The sequence below is a fragment of the Lutjanus erythropterus genome, chromosome 19 (genome assembly GCF_056507025.1).
Source record: "Lutjanus erythropterus isolate fLutEry1 chromosome 19, fLutEry1.hap2, whole genome shotgun sequence".
Lineage (NCBI taxonomy): Eukaryota > Metazoa > Chordata > Actinopteri > Lutjaniformes > Lutjanidae > Lutjanus > Lutjanus erythropterus.
The window spans coordinates 7,432,538-7,450,069 of record NC_139335.1 but is presented as its reverse complement, the minus strand read 5'-3'; the positions used below and the strand labels follow the sequence as shown (position 1 = coordinate 7,450,069).

The 17,532-nt window shown below is 41.4% G+C and overlaps 1 protein-coding gene across 3 annotated transcripts in view; it reads right to left on the bottom strand.

Moving 5' to 3' along the window:
• Positions 1–238: 238 nt before the first annotated feature.
• znf385c (zinc finger protein 385C) overlaps positions 239–17,532 on the bottom strand; it is a 188,179-nt gene continuing 170,885 nt past the window's right edge. For 2 of the 3 annotated variants that reach the window (XM_084744379.1, XM_084744381.1), the window contains 5 exons: positions 9,116–9,484; positions 8,835–9,022; positions 6,473–6,571; positions 5,041–5,130; positions 239–2,162 (listed from right to left, as the gene is read on the bottom strand). In XM_084744379.1, coding sequence (XP_084600505.1) covers positions 1,932–2,162; positions 5,041–5,130; positions 6,473–6,571; positions 8,835–9,022; positions 9,116–9,484 — 977 coding nt within the window. In that variant the 3' untranslated portion in view covers positions 239–1,931. The remainder of the gene's footprint in view (positions 2,163–5,040; positions 5,131–6,472; positions 6,572–8,834; positions 9,023–9,115; positions 9,485–17,532) is intronic. The other variant, XM_084744380.1, reaches the window with a different exon arrangement.

Below are 17,532 nucleotides of genomic sequence, written 5' to 3'. Positions count from 1 at the left end.
TGACAAGCTGACCTTTTCTGGACCTTAATGAGTGCTTAATCCTGAGGATACAGGGAAGGAAAAGAAATCTGGAGGGCACTGAGTGTGGCGGTGACTCACAGAAAGACAGAAAGAGAGGAAGAAATGTTTTAATTATACAAGTTAAGGTCTTAGGGAAACTGTGTTTGGGCTGTAGATGCAAAATGATGCTAAGGGGTTTCAATAAATAGACAGACACAGTGTGCAGTTTATAAAAAAAAAAAAAAAAAAATCAGCGGGGCACATTTTCCTAAATAGAATTTTAATTCTTATAATATAGGCATATTGTGACTTTTTCTTTGCATTTTTCAGCACAAAAATACTTAGCTGTCATTTCATACCGGTGTTCACTTTTGATAGCTAGTTAACGTCAACACTAAGCTAGTTATTAATGCTGACTTGACAAAGGCAGTGACGAACTGTTGAACTGGATTTATTAAGTGTGAGGCGCAGTCATCATCGTCACTTGCAACGTACGAGAGTTGGATCCATTCGCGAGTCAGTCCACTCAGGAGCATCCCAGCAAGCAACAGACACCACATCAACATCTCAGCTACATATAGCCTCGATTTAGTCCACCAAAAATAGTCTCAATGAAATGTTTGTTCAGTTGAACTTTGAAAGAGAGATGATATTGATTAGTGTGAGGGTTTTTCGACAAAGTGATATTTCACTCGTAGGTGAAATTAGTCTGCACAAAGATGTAAGTGGTTGAGTGGGTTAAATAGATGAGCTTTGTCCAGGTAACTGGGTTTGAGTCCTGTGTGTGGCATTTTATTTTCTGGTTTTCAACTGTGCAATTCGGACGTAGTTTCTTGGTGAGGGTCCAAAGCGATGAGAAGCTATTATTTACACATTATAGAGGGTGAAAAATGTCACTGAGATGCATGTAGTCGATCAACAGCCATCTAACTGATGGCTGGGGTATACTTGGGTTGTTGGACATCTATTAAACTTTTGTTGACTGCCAAAATTAGATATCTGGTCTACATATAGACAGCTATTAGATGTCTTTTAAAAGCAAAATGAATTCCTGGACAATGTTTTTTTTTTAAGCTAGAATGGCTTGTCAACTTGCACCATCTACCGGCAGGCATTTAATTTATTCCATCTGACCAGAAGCAGGGATAATAGGTATCCCCACTGGGGATAAAAAATAAATGACTTCAGGGGGGTTATTAAAAGAAAAGAGGGGGAAATCCCTCCCCCATCCCCCCTGGCATTTCACACCCAGGACATAGAGTATGTATTCATAGCTTCACGTACCGCCCACAGTGGAGACTCACATTTCTCCTTCAAATGTTTTAATTTGACATGTTGCCATATCCAGGATGAAACTGACCGCAGATGATCCTTTAAGCTGAAAACACTGATCAATGAGACTGGCCTGTCGAGCCGTACAGGAGGATGACTCACGTTCAGCTGCTTCAATGAACTATGATCTTCCGCCTTTCATAAACCCCCCAAACCAATAAGTTAAAAATGTTTTAAAAGAGCATCAAGTAAAGGGACCTTATTTTGTGGCAACCACACTAAACATACATCTACACTTGTCTATATTTGTTGTCTAATAAATTACACAATAATATCCATAATCCAAACCACGTTGACCCATGAAATGGCTATAAAAGCGGCCTCTGTCCACCAGTCACTGTCTGGAGGCCTGTCCTCCTCCTTAGGTCATGATAAGAGGAGCAGAAAGAAGGCATGATGGGGGATCTTGGCCTTTATGATAGGAACAGCTCTCAGGCCGAATGGCCTACTGAGCGTAAGGGCTTGTGCACTCTTTCCATCGTAAGTCAGGCGGGCTGCATAGTTTGCGTGTGGCCTTTGTCATGTGGGTCACACTGAGGAGGGCCTGGGGTTTGGTAAAGGGACATGGGTGGCGCTCAGATGGGAGATGGGTCCAGTCTTTAGTAGGGGGAGAAGATGATGGGCGTGTGTGTGGCCCGCAGAGGCCCCGGGGCAGGCCGAAACAGTGCAGGGCCCAGGAAGGGGGTTTGGATGAAGGTGGTGGTGCCCACTGGGTGGCGCAGAGCCAGCGGGTTAGTCGCCACTGTGCACAGAGTTGGCGGGGTGAGGGGGCTGGGCAGGAAGCCAGTTGTCAAGCTCTTGGTCAGCTGCTTCTGCAAGGCCAGTTTGGTCTGGAGAAGACAAGAGGGGGAACGGTGGGAGGTGAGAGAAGAACACAGTCAGGGAAGAGCACTTTGACTGGGCAAACATGTTTCCAAAACTCATGGCCCTAATTTGCACACACAGAGGAAAGCATTCTTATACATGGCTCCACAATAAATACCATCAGTATATGGACTGCAATATGGACACACTCTGTTTCAGCCACGACAGTTATTTAGTTTAAAGCTCAAGGATGTGAAAAGGACAGTTCACCTTCAAATCAAAACTGGTAAATGGACTGCATGTATAAAGTGCTGTTCTTATCTTCTGACCAGTCAAAGTGCTTTTAACACGTTCACACACACATTCATACACTAAAACCAGAGGCCAAACAAGGGTGCCTTTGCCGCTGAGAAACTCACCATTCACACACTCATACAGGGTGGTCTATGCCTTTGGGGGTCACTGTGGGGTTCAGTATCCTGCCCAAGGATACTTCAACATGCAGAATTGTGGAAGCCGAAGATCAAACCGCCAATCTTCTGATTAGTGGATGACCTCACTCTACCCGCTGAGCCACATACATATTTTCTGTTATATTCAGAGGTTTATGGTCTACATAGAACAAGTCGGATATTTTTTTTTACACCATGTAGATTATTAATCCTTGAATATAACGCCCCTCACTGAGATCGGTTGATCGTTTATGGTGCTTTGTTTTATCAGTTTTGACCTAATAAAAATGGTGGCAGTGTCGACCTGCAATCCAAAGGCCAATGTGGCGTCTACTCCAGTAGATTCTAATGCAGAAAGAAAGTAGTATCGACATGAAACTTCTCACAACAAGGTCTGTAGATTATCAGCAACTGGGTCATGATTTCTTCAAACAGATGTTGCCCACAGATGTCCCATTATATTTGAGAGACACACACACCAAAACTATCTATGTATATACAGCACTACAGGTAAGAGGAAAAATATCTATTTTTGATTTTGGGGTGAACTGTCCCTTTAAAAGGCCATGATATTGATGCATGGATAACTTGCCCAAAACATCTCAAATCACAATGCAGCTCCTACTCCCTTCTCATTAAACACTCCCTCCTGTAAGACTGGTTTTTCAACAAAATTGCTGAATACAACACTTATCATACACACTATCACTCCCCTGTAGCGTATTTAGTGATTTATAAGCAAAGTAACAATTGTTTGGAAAACACTGAATTTATAGGTTTGCTGCAAAAGTTTTTATGAATGTCTTAATATGTTCTTACTCTCCCCAGGGCTGCCATTTTAATTCAGTGTAATGGTTGTGAACCAAAGCTGACTACAGACTAAACTACAGACTCTTTCAAGGCAACAGGGTTAAAGGGATAGTTCAAATTTTTTGAAGTGGAGTTGTATGAGGTATTTATCCACAGTCAGTGTATTACCTACAGTAGATGGCAGTCGACAAGCCTCAGTTTGAAGAAGCAGCAGGAGTACCATGTGTGACTTTTGTGTTTTAATGGGATCCACCAAAGTCTCACAACAACGCAAACAAACTAACCACTTGAGGCAGCTGTCGACCAGCAAATCCCATGTTCTGCGAGGTAACATTACTGGAGTCTGGTCGCTTTGAAGAGAGCAATATTTGGTTTATACAATGGTGGTTCCCTGTCAGCAGGGTAAAGTGGTAAAAATCTTCTGAATGTAGCGTTCACTTAAACCGATGTCGAACCTATAAGCACCAAGGCCTGTTACAGCAGTACACATTTTAGCACCAGGACTCCTGCTGCTTCTCCAAACTGAGTGCTCGTCAACCACCATCTACTGTAGCTACACGCTGATTATGGAGAAGTACCTCACACAACCCCACTGCAAAAAACTTTAACTATCCCTTCAAATATCCGCTCTCTATCATAGCATTACAAAGAAACAAAATATTTTTATGATAAAAAGAGGTCTGAGGGGAGAATCAGTAATCAGAAATGTTTCATATTCTTGTAGACGATTCAAACGCTTTTTGAGTGCTGAGCTTCAGGTCGAGCTAAAGTCCATCCATAGAGTTGTGAAGTAGGAGGGTGTGTTTTCCCCTGTCATATATTCCCATTTCAAATAGTTCTTTAAAAGACTAGTGTGTAATTTAGCAGCATCTATCTGTGATTTTGCACATTGCAAACACCTTGCCTCACCCTCCCCTTCCAAATGTGTAAAAGAAACTATAATGGCGGCAAAACCCATGAAAGCTGCTGGATTTGACCAGTTGGGAAAGAGAACATGTTGACTATAAACAATATCTGGAATGGTTACTATGAAGTTGCAAATTATGTTTATAAAACTTTACAGTTGCTTAATAAATGGATTATAAAGCATATATAAACATCATTTGACCGTTGTTAATGTTATATATTAATTCTGGTTAGTATAAAGTTTTACCAAATGGTTTTAGCTGCAGATTATATTAGCAGTTTTTGCAGAAGTGTGTTCTTTAGCTCCCTCTTGTCCTTACATGTGCATGTAACAGAATTTTCAACTCCGTGATTCGATGTTACTTACTGAAAATACCTCGGGTGTTGTTGCCCACGGCCTCGTATCTTCAACTTGTTATTGAAGAATGAGATATTTCAAGGGAGAGTTACATGCCCATCAAAGCCGTAAAAGTACGACAGGAATGAACGGGAATTTTTCTGCCAGTAACCAGGACCACCCAAAATAGCTCCTCTCACTTCACAACTCTACTGATATCTCCACCAGTGAGTAAAATGAGCAGCACTTCATAAAACAACAACAACAACAACAACAAAAAATCAATGATTCCTTCATTATCTCTGCTCAGTCCCCTGCCCGTGGCCAGGCCTAAAGTTCAGCCATCTAAAGCTCTCGCCCTCCAATCCAACCCCAGTCTCGGCCTCTCCTGCCACTGACCTGCGAGGAGAGGGAGGTGAGATTGTACTGGCTGAACGCTTTCTTCATGGCAGACACAGCCACGCCTGCATAGCCACTCCATCTCACGTTCTGTAGGATGGAGGAGGAGGAGGAGGAGGAGGAGGAAGAGGAGGAGGAGGAGTGTGGGGAGAAGGAGAGATGAGGAGGTGCGTATATGACAGGAGCAGAGAAGTGATTAATCTGGAGTGCTGATTCAGGCTGCTGTTGTCAGAGCTGGTCAGTGGGGGAGAGCAGGACTATTTTAGACCTGTCTCAGGGGTAGGGGACTCACTGAGTATAACAGTGTGCTTAACCTCTACGACAGTACACTCTGAGGAACAAGGGTTCCAAAAGGGTTCTACCTGGAGAGCTGAGGTTCAACACAGAACCATTTGTTGGTGAAGAAGCAGATAAAAACCCTTACCTACCTTGTAGAACACCCTAAGTGGGTTCTAGATTAAACTCTTGGAGTATAAAAGGGTTCTTGGTAGAACCCCATGGCTGGGTTCTTGTTAACACCCTTAGATGGTAAAAAGATTCTGGACAGAATCCAGAGAGGGTTGCTGAATACCTCGAAGAACTATTTCGTCAAGGGTTCTTTGTGCCATCATATAAAGGGGCTCTCAGTAGAACCCCCTGGGTGGATTCTAGATGTAACCATTGGAGTATAAAAGTGTTCTTGGGTGGGTTCTTGTTAGCCCCCTTAGAAGGTGGAAAGATACTGGACAGAACCCAAGAGAGGGTTGCTGAATTTTTTAAAGAGCTCTTTTCAAGGGTTCTTCATACCATCATATAAAAGGGTTCTCAGTGCAACACCCTTGGTGGGTTCTTGTCCGCCCCCTTAGTAGGGGGAAATGTTCTGAACAGAACCCCAGAGAGGCTTCTGGGTGGATTATAGCATAGAGGGGTTCTTCTTTAGAACCTCTCATAACACTTTTCACAGTTGGTTCTAGGTATAACCCTTTATATTGGGTTCTAGGTAAAACCCTGTAAAGGGTTCAAGTGATACCTGTATAAAAGCTTCTACCAGGAACCAAAAAGGGTTATTCTATGGGGATAAGCTGCAGAACCTTTTACGGTTCTAGTTAGAACCTTTATTTCTCAGAGTGTACCTGCTGCCTCACTAAGACATAGAAGTCCCTGAGCGCTGTGCAATGAGCTCAGTGTGTTTTTTGAACTGTGTGTCTGTCGGGGCCGGGGTCAAATCAGTTAACTGTAACAGAGATAAATTAAAACTGGTGTTTAAAAATGCATTAGTTTACAAGCTAAGCTGAATTTCTTCCAGTTTTGGCACATGTGTACAGCATGTTCAAGCATATCTGCTGTCTGAGAAAGGCAATTATGTTGTGTTTGTCTTCCTCGAGTGTGTGTGCATGCGCGCATATTTGCGTGACAGTGTTTTGTTTGTCTGTGTCTTCATGCTGAGACTTACCGCTAAGCTGGAGCTTGGCTGGCTCTTGCTGTGGGGGGTAAATTTGGGTTTGGGTGGTTTTCCGGCCAGCCTATCCTTGTGCCTTCTGCTATTCATGTGCTGCCGAGACCAACAGAAATACCATCAGTGAGCTAACAAGCATCTGTTGTACCACAGTGGAACAACTTCAAATGTTATCTGCTGAATTAATAATGGATACACATTGAGTATGACTGAAGTGCACAGAAATTACATCACATTACTTCCTACAGCAGACACACTGTGTCCTTCTCTGGCTGCAGTACTAACAGGCTTATGTCCTCCTGGGAGACGGGATGTTTATATAAGACTGGTGGAATGCATTTAAGGCTAAAGCAACCGGTATCTTTTCCACATTCCACTCCAGCTTCCAAGACAATCCCTTCACTCAGATGTACTATTTAATGAACATCAAAAGGGGAGAAATTACTTCCCCAACCTGGTTTGATGCCAATGTAACCAGAAAATTAAATACAGGAGGCATTAGCAGCTTGCAATTATGAGTGGTAAATAAATGCCTGCTCACTGAAGAGCTTTGCAGTTATAGCATCAGATGATATCTGTCTAATGTGGAAAAATAGCTGCTGCTTGAAAATATGCCGCACTCACACAACCTGCTTTCAATGGCTCCATTCATGTGGCTGTAAATGAAACCGCTGCTTTGATTTAAGTCATCCTCCATCAAGGTTATGTTAAAATGGTCTCATGGATTAAGTAAGGTATTTAAAATCCCATCATTCATATTTATCATTTTAATACACATAACTTGTGATAGCTTTTATAATTGTAACATTAGAGGTCAGCCTGATTTAACTTCAGCTTGTAATATCTCTTGATGTGTAAGGTAATTGCTAACTTTGTGCAGGCAGTTCTGTTTTCTGATTAATTCTGTGGCCACATCATCTGTCTGTGGAGGTGAGGTAATTATACGCAACATTTTCTCCGCTGCCTGATGTGATTGGGCGAGAGCGCTTTTCCCTGCAGAGTCAACAGCAGTTCTGTGGCCTTTCTGAGCAAAATCCTATCAGGTTAGCAACACTCTCACTTAGTATGCCTTGACAAATCTGCAGGACTTCGCCAAGCCCCCGCTTTCCTCCTCATCTTTCATTTCACACAGCACAGGAAAGCTGGAGAGGTCCCAGAGTGATAGCTCCTGACGTTTTGTCCTCCCACTCTGATACTTTGCAGCCAAAAAGTTCTGATGTCTTTTGTGGTGCTAAAAGTTCAGTTAGGTCATAAGTTCACCACTTCTTCACACTTCATAGGCTTTATAAAACATGGACGTTGTCTCAATGACATCACCCATGGGTTTCTGAGGAGCCATTCAGCATATTCACATGGCGGCCATTTTTCTCTGACGTCTGTACTTCCTGATTCAGATTACAAGTTGTATGAATGTAGAGAATCTGACAAAGTATAATTGTCCCATTGTCTTTTCACTTGTTGGGAAGCAATGAACTGACCTGTGACGGCACCAACCTGTCACTCAAAGTATTCACACCCTTAATTATGCATAAATTTGAGTCTTAATATAATTTTAGCAGGTGAATTATATAAAAATTCAGTTGTCATGAATGGGGTAATTACTTACAGAGACCAAAACCGTTTTTGTACCGGGCTGACAACGTGTATTTCTCCTGTAAAGTTTGCCATTTTAATATGGGTGTCTATGGGGATTGACTTGCTTTTGGAGCCAGCCACCGCATGAAGAATTACTCCGTATCATCCATTTGTGAGTGTTTCGGCAACTATTGGCATTTTTAACTCTCCTTAATTGAAAAAATCAACCTGTATCAACTTTAATACATATAAACAAGTAAAAAACAAAATCGCACATAGTTGTTATGATTTTAATCTAGATAATATATTAATATCTTTATGTTTTTCACCACTCATTCTTATACAAAATGTCCTTACATTACAATAACATTCATTTTATAAGTTTACCTTTTTTAATTTCTGACATATTTTAAGACATTGAAATGTATTTTCATCAAGCTTTGTGCATCATGATATAAAAAGGGAATTTCAAAGTTTCCCCTATGCAATGGAAAATTTATAGACTAAAAAATGTTTCATAAAATTAATTAAATCACAGTATTTAGTAATTATTTTTATGCCAAGACTCTGTATATTTTTATCCAGCATCATATGACAAATTTTAACATAAATCCAAAATTTAAAAATGTCCGTAGTTGCAGAAACTCTTGACTCAAAAATGTGAAATCTCAAATATTCTTCATTTACAGTGGCCTACGACAAAATGCACATTGTCAGATGTAAATAAATTGGTCAACTAAGCAGACATATAAACCTAAATACTCATGTTTCCTTTGACCCTTACCTGGCTAAGCTGAGTCTCAGAGTTCACAAAGATCTCACACACTTCACACTGAAAGTTCTTGCTGGGCACCCCGACGCTGCCTTTGCTGCCCAGCCGCTTGCTTTTGCAGCCCGCACGAGCAGCCACCACTTTCCCCCTGCGTCGAGGCAGAACACTGTGACCTTCCAGCATCAGTTTGTGCTTTGTACCTGTTGGAAAGAGAAGAGAGTTGAGAGGTTTGTTGTGGTTCAAATCAAATAATATTACAGGCTTATATTTGTTCAAATGTATAGGCCTTATACCACTGTTATGTGCTTCCAGTTGGGAGACAGAGTTGACCGTGACTTTACAGACAGGACAATGGAGATGAGCCTTGCTCTTCTTGGGGTCCTTGTCCTCATCTGTGCGTGGCTCCTCATTTGTGCTGGATGTGTCTGCATGGCTGCCTGACTCAGTGGTCGGGCCCGCGGGCTCTGCAGCCTCTGGGACTTCGGGGGCGCTGGTGTCTGAGGCCGTCTCTGAGAGCTGTGAGGAAGGTGAAATCTGAGGAGGGGAAAGCGTGACCAGCTCCACAGAGGAAACCTCAGACACTGGCGTCAGCATCACTGAGCTCCTGGGACTCTCCTCGAGTTTTGCCTCCAGGTTGGCTGGTTCTAGATCAGACTGAGGACCTGCATAAAAAAAGGTAGAAACAAAGGAAGACATCAGCAAACTGTGGTTCATTTAAACCTGCAGTCACTGGGGGTTTTTTGCCCTGAAAAAATGGAGAGATGTGTTGCTGCCAGAGGAGTGCTGACTAAGATTACAGCATTCAGGAGAATAAATAACAAAAGAATACATTTGTGTACATTTCTCTCTTTCCCATTGAGTGTCTTAATAACTTGTGAGATTTGTTTCTAGTCACTTAATTCTTATATTAAATATTTTGTCAGTAAAAAGAAACCCATGGCTTACAAATTCAGCAGTTACAGAACAGCATTATCTTTCATTTGGAGCCATATGATGAATAGAGTGAACAGATCCCAACAAACAAAATGTGGGACAATGTGTGTCTCCTTACCAGTGCTGAGAGCTAGTCTAAAATGTTGATATAGAAGAATAAACATTTCTATCCCGCTCCTTCATGACATCTCTTATGGTTGATTCAGTAGCACACAATAGTTTCCCAGTCTTTGCCGTGGCTGCATTTCCTTTTCTTTGCAGTAATTTCCATTGTATTCAGTGGTGGCTTGCAGTTTTCCCTGTTGGGTGTGGGGTAGGCAGCAAAGACGGTGACAGGTAAACCTGTACTTAACTCGCATGTGTGCAGTCTGACTGACATCAAACACAACCCTGTGATGGCAGCCCTCAAAAATGGAAGCCCAGAAATGTCTTAAAAATAGTAACAATAATGAAAAATATGAAAATACATGCAGAAGGCAGCGTGTTAGTTAACACTGACAAAAGGCTACCCATATAACTTCACGAGCATTGGGACACTGACATACCCCCCAGCTTAGAAACCACAAGGTGAAGTGCAGAGAGCAGAGCTGAAGTGCTGCACATTAGCTGTGGTATAACAGCCGCTAACTCAGAAGTTATGGGCAAATATGAGAAAAGATCAGCAAAGACTATAAAGTACAGTGTCCGTAAACCACATGTCCCAGAATGCATCCTGATTTTCTTAATCGGGCACTGAAGGTGTCCACTAGATATCAGAATATGCTAGATAGTGTCTCAGTATTAAATAACTTTTTCCAGCAGTGGCACGTTAGCCGAGTGTTTGTAGCTAGTACCGTCAATATCAGCAGGCTAGCAAAATGCTGTTATGTCATTTTTAGGCAAATATACATTTTTAATTTGATGCCTCTCTTGTAGCTTACCCAAACTGAAACAATCTGAAATATATAGGTTTCTGCCATTGTAACGTTCATTTACAACCAAATGAAAATGAGGTTGACATCCCTAAGGGGCCCATAGCCTGAAAAATGTTTAAGACCCCTGGTCTAGACATTTTGTTTTTTTAAAGGAAAATCCTACATAGTCTGCCTTTAAAGGTTCCTTTGACAGAGCTGTGCTGGGAAATGAAAATAATGTAGGAAATTTTATGACTACGTGCCTTTTGTGGAGAAATTGATGCACTTTTTCCAACATGAAAAAAGTAGTTGATTACATTTTTTCAAATAACTAACCCAATAAGCTTTTTCCATTGCAGTTAATATAACCCCAACAAAGCTTGATGCCTGAAAAAAACAACAAGCCTGAATAAATAGCGAGAAAATTCACCTTGCATGCTTAAACAGCAAAACAGTCTTTCAATTGACTTAACTTTTTGAGTGCAAATATAAAGTTGGCTGAATCAATCTCCAAATTACTGCTTTCACTTTTAATACAATATTGGCGCCAACATTAAAAGTGCTTTTCAAGTGCTGGCTTTGTGGCATTTTCTGATATAGTATCTAGCTTTGTTTTTGACCATGTGGAACAGACTAGATTAGCATTGGTTTGGGCAAGAAAATGGCATCAGCCTCCCCCCTCCCTCCCTCCTTCCTCCCTACCCTCTTCTTCACTCTCCCCTCACTATTCAAATATCAAGTGGACCCGGAGTCTGAGTCAATATAAACAAACCCATCGACTGGCAAGCCGAGCCGATAAGTCACTGGAGTTCCATTACACATCTCCCCTTCACCCCACTGCCCTCCCAGGGGAGTCACACACTTCACCCCAGAGCAGTGCGCGCTACACTCGCTGAATATCTCCATTTCATTTAGTGTGCTTTCTCCTCGCACACACACTCACAACCCTCCTCAATGCAACTGTGCTCCATTGATTTTCCCTTTTACGTCTCCGAGTAAATTCATCATTGGAGATAAGGGCCTTCCTCTTCCATTCCCGCCACAGAAAAAGAACCTATATGTGGGAGCAAGATTAGACAGTCCCCCCGCTGTAATGAGAGTGACCCCGGAGGGATTTGAGCTCCTCTGTGGGGGGGCAGGGGGGGTAGGTATGATCCTGAGCTTATGTGAAAGACAGGGCCACCTGAGAAGTCTCTGGAGGGGAGTGATACTGATCAATGGATTTAAGCAGGAACCTCACAGAGGAAGACATGGAGGCTGCTGGGAATCAAAGCCCTGGAAAATCCAACGACTAAGATCATGAAGGACCTCATGAAAGACTCATTTTAGCTATCTACAGAGTTTAAGGTGACTGAATTCTTAAAAAGCCCCAACTTTAACAGCCAGCCAAGAAAAAAAATTCCAATGAAGTTAGTGCTGAAATTATTAGTTTTTAGTTCAGGCAAGGTGTAATCTTGCAAATGTCAATAGGAGCCAGAGGAACCTGATTTTTTCACATATCATCTGTGTCATGTACTACTGTCAGGCTAAGCTCGCAAAACATTAGACTAAAAAGTTTATTAACCTAACCCTTACCTTAACCCCAAGATTAAATATTCAAGAGACCTCACACATAAGTGTTACTCCAAACAGAGATGACTTTTTAAATTTTCTGTCACTATTAATTTACATAGACACACATAGGCTTTAACTCTTCATACTGCGGGCACAGCTGCAACAGCAACTGGAATTCTCTGCAGATTTTCAAAAGACTTTGACCTAAATGTTGATAAATTCTCAAGTTGACCATCACAATGCTACACTGGAAATGTGTAGAACAAAATAGTGCTAAAATCTACTCAGCTGGGGATCCGTAATCTGATATCAATGCAGTATCTTGCACCAAAAGATGCCCAAACAGGCTTAAAAGTACACAGACGTGGGACCAAATATTCAAATTATAGGAAAACATGAAAGGTATATTCTGTATGCCTTCATACTGGAGATGCATCAAATAAACTCATCTCATAATCTATGTGTATTATTCAGTTTTGTTTGACAAATGTTCCAAGCTATAAAAATAAAACTACCCCATACTGTGCCACAAAAAAGAACCCCTCATTTTCATCAAACAAAAATATTTCTTTCATTCTGTTCTGCATTCTTACAAAGGTACAAGCAGGTTATTATATAAAGTATCCAACAATAAAACTAAGTGCATTGATATGGGGCACCTTTTATGATATTAAAACATTAGCATGGCTAACCAAATCACCCTCAATCATTAAAAAAAATAAATGTGTACTCAGAGCGCTGGCTGAGGCAGCAGAAGCGTGCGTTGCTACATGGAGTCCTGATTGTTGTTTTTATATTCAAGATTGCACCTCTGAGAATTTGTAATGGGCAACAGTTCAGGCATCTCACAGACTGAAAAGATTCATTGAGTATTTAAAAAAATAAGATATTTGAAAACTGCAGCCCTGATTGGAAGCTGTAAGAAAGAGCTGCTTGTGCTGCAGATTGGGGTCAAAACATTTTGATAAACACCTTCACTTTCCCAGCCTCTTTCCTAAAAATGCCTTTCTTTTCTTGCTCTGTGACCATCTACATGACAAGAGAAACTGCCACCAACATTGGCAAACTGTCAGAACAAAGGCCAGAATATTGGCAGTGCCAGCAGGGCCTCTGTGGAGCAGAATAAACAGCGGCACATTATGGATATTTGGATCAATGTTATGCTGGCAATCGTCAGTTTTCTTTAACATGAAAAGAATTTAATCCACGCTTTAACAGTCCAATTAAATCTGACAGGCTTTTAGAGTGTAAACACATCTGAAGAGATCTCAATTCAGCAGATTGATCCGCTGAGAACTTTAACCACAGCCAAACAGCAAATGAATATGATTATTGGACTCATTATGCACACGCTTCCACACACATACAGACACCGAGCGCTCGGTTTAGCAGGCGAGCTCTGTTTCAAGGCGGCTTCAGAACATAAACAACTTCCCTGGAGAAAACCCCCTTGCTTTAAATAATCATTACTGTGGTGACAGACAGACTCCCTGCAAAGACAGTTTCAACAGTGGGAGTCAATCAAAGCCGAGGATGATTGATGCTCGTCACGACTGATGCAGACCCTCTGTCTGTGGGCACTCGGCCTGCTGCTCTCTCACATGCTCAGTCACTGTGTGCTAACTCCCTCCTTTGTTGGTCTGGGACATGGTTTATAAGCATCGATTAGTCCCTTTTGTAAGATTGGAAACATCGTCTTTGCTCTTCCCCGTCTTCCTCCTGTGCCTACGAATTGTTCTGCTACACCGAATGACAGAATAGCTGCAGAAAGTAACAGATGTTGGAAGGTTTTACTGCAACTAGGATTTTTGTAAGAGGGAAAAAAGTTTGTGTGCAGCATGTGGGACAGTTATTGCTAGTCTGAAACACATAGGACATCCCCACTGGAAACTGTGTTGGTACTTGAGCAGTTTAAGGTCTTGCATTTGTGTTTGGCCTCCAAATGACAACAAAATGCATTGTTTGTCATTTCCCTGCAAAATGACACATATAGGCATTTTCACTTAAACATAAGACGCTTATGAACATTAATACATGTTAGCATATAGCATAATAAACATGTTTATTGTTAGACTGTAAGAAATTTATAAGCACTTATGAGAAAATTGTAAACAATTTACAGACTGCTTAATACTAATAATAATTGCTTACAACAACATTACAAACACATTTACTGACTTTAACTAACTAAACAAAACTTAGGTTAATTAATCCTTTATTATGCACTTATTAACAATTAACCATGATTTTGTTTTATTCTTATTAAAGATTAGTAATTAATTTGTAATTAATGAACTATATGCAGCTCTCACTCTACAATAAAGACAAAAATCCTGAAAATAGTAATAGTTCGATAACACATTCCATAATATTTTGCGCATGCAAACACCGTGGCAACACGTCCACAGACAGCGCTGTGTGTGTGACTGATTTAATGAGGCACAAATGCTAATGAACTGCTTTCACTGTTGATGTGCGGGTCACACATTTGGAATTTTGAGGTCGGGGTTGATGAGATTTCTCTGACTTAGCGAGTTGGAAATCCTACTTCAGGAGGCGTTCCAACTGGGATTTTGGAAATTCCAGCTTTCCATTCCAATTGGAATGCACCATAACTTAGGAAATCCTAACTAGAAATGTCAACTTGTGGGGGGGAGGAATTAATAGTGTTGCGTGGAGGAAAGGAAATCCCACCTTTTGGGAAGAAGTTTTCTTGCAGACGCAGCATGTTGATCAAATTCAAAATGAATTGTCTTACTGATATATATTCATTAATACGTTGTCTGGGAAATTTAAACTGTCATTATATGGCTTCAATCATAATATTTCGCTGCTCATGATGTTCCCCATCTTCACTGTCATTATCATACAGCCCTAACAACAGTACTGATGCCATTTTTGGATAGTTATTATGAATTTAGGACAAGGTCTATGCCATCCTAAATTAAGATTCCTAACTCAGGAAACTGTTCAGTTAGGACAGTTCAGTAATGGCTGAATTTCTACCCTAAGATGAGATCAGATTATTTCCAAAATAACGTTCGGAAACATGTTTCTGTAATGCCAAAAATCCTAAATGTCATCCTAAACTGAGCAAAGATAAGATTTCAGACTTCAGACTGGTTCACTCCACTGTGGCACTTACCCAAATACACTTGGAAAGCAATTTATGACTCATCATTTGCTCCTGTGTACCTTAGAGAAAGTGGACTTTCAAGTCCATCCAACACGTCACAGTAAAAAGCTGGTGTATACACATGGCAGTAACTGCCTGCGTCTAACTGTGCATTATTCTAATGGAGCTGAAGAGGCTGACCTTGTGGGTCTAGAGTCTGTTTACTCGGGGCCAGACTGGCTGCTCAGAGCACCAGCCGACAGGTGTGTTATTGGTTCCTGATGGCAGACAATGTGGGCATTACCCTCAGACAGCTCCCACCAGCTTCATGGCAGACATAACTCATTTCATAGAGTGTTAATTTGGAGCGCTATTCCATTACAGGTTGGCATTGTGGTGCATACCACCACTGGCTCGCACTGCTGCATTTCAATTTCACATTAGGCCAATCACACAATTGGGCTTATTAAAGAGTGTTCCTCCTCACAAAATTGCCTTGGAACTGTAAAATTATTCACAGCATAAAAACTAGCTATGACTTATCTACTTTCTCTCTCCAATGACCCCCTCCTCCACCCTTTCCTCTCTTATCCGCCCCCCCCCCCGTCTCCGTCATTCATTTCATCTTATCTTTCATTTTCCACTCATCATCTCGTTTCGTCTCCACTGCTGCTTCCCTCTTTCAGAGCTCTCTTTTGCAACGGCGGAATATTAAAATGAGATTTGATGAGAGCGTTATCAGGCTCCCAGTCTTTTGTCCACTTTCTCCTTTCTGAAGGAGACTCTTAGTGCTCAAGGCAAGAAAAGTGTGCATGTCTGTATGCGTATAGGAAGGGGCGGGGGTAAAGTACAAACTGTCTCCCTCTTCTTTCTCTCAGTGCATTCATATCTCTTCTCTAATATTCCATCTTGCATCCAGGCACATTTTGAAATTCTGCTCAGATAGTGATCTTCTCCGGGGCGAGGGAAGTGGAGGGGAGGATGAAGTAGGAAAGTAGAAGAGAGAGGGGGGGAAAACTGCTCTACCGCTCCTCCGCTTCCATCACGTTGGATGGATAAATGAAAAGTGTGGACCCAGACGAGTGCAACATGAGAAGGTAATGGGCTCACTCTGCAGTCAAAGAGCCATCGGAGCAATTCATGCTCTCATGCTTGCAGTTGTGTCGTGTGGAAACGTCAACATTTATATTCTGCTGAAAGGAAACCAATGCACTCCTCTTTCTTTATCAGAAGTTAAAATGTCTATATTTACACCACCAAGGTGAAAACATTTTAAAAAGATTTCTTCCTTTCTTTCTATATGAAAGCCCTTTAAAATGAAAACTCTCACCACTATTTTGCTTCCTCTCAACTCTGCCAGCAGCTCTGTGTGTGTTGTTCTTTTCACGCTGCACAAATTCACCAATTGTGCAACAATACCCTCCCTACACTCTTAGATATAAGGGTTCCAAAAAGTTCTTCTGAAGAACCCTTTCTTGGGCTTGTCACGGGTTTTCTGTAAGTTCCATTAAGAACTCTTTAATCCAAAGAATCCTTTTTTTTTTTTTTTTTAGAAAAAAGAGATTGTTTAAATCCTTGAGGAACTCTTTTGTTCATGTCGTTGTTGTTCTTTGTACCATAAAATTAAAGGGTTGTTGTTAGAACCCTCTGAGTGTGTTCTACACAAAACCTCTGGAATACAGAACAGCTTTCAGTAGAATTCATTGGGAAGGTTCTAGATGAAGCCCTTGAAGTATAAAAGGTTTATCTGTAGAACCCCCTGGTTGAGTTCTAGATAAAACCCTCGGACTACAAAAGGGTCCTCTATAGAACTCCTGACTGTGTTCTGGATAAAACCCTTGGACTATGAAAAGGTACTCACTAGAACCCCTTGGGTGGGTTCTTGATGGCACCATTAGAAGGTTCTGGATAGAACTGCCAGAGAGGGTTCTGGGTGGAACCATTGCACTATACAAGGCTTCTCTGTAGAATCCTTTCACAGATGATTCTAGGTATAACCCTTTATGTTAGTTAACTCTCTAAATGTTATAAAAGATTCTACCGGGTACTGAAAAACTTTTTCCTAGTCCTACAAGTCGAAGAACCCTGTAGGGTTCTAGTTATCATTTTTATTTCTCAGAGTGTATCTAACTGAGATAGATAGGAGGGAGTGAAGGGGAGTCCAGAGGTGGAAATTAAGAGGCAAAGGGGGTAAAAACGACCCCAGTGAGGCTGC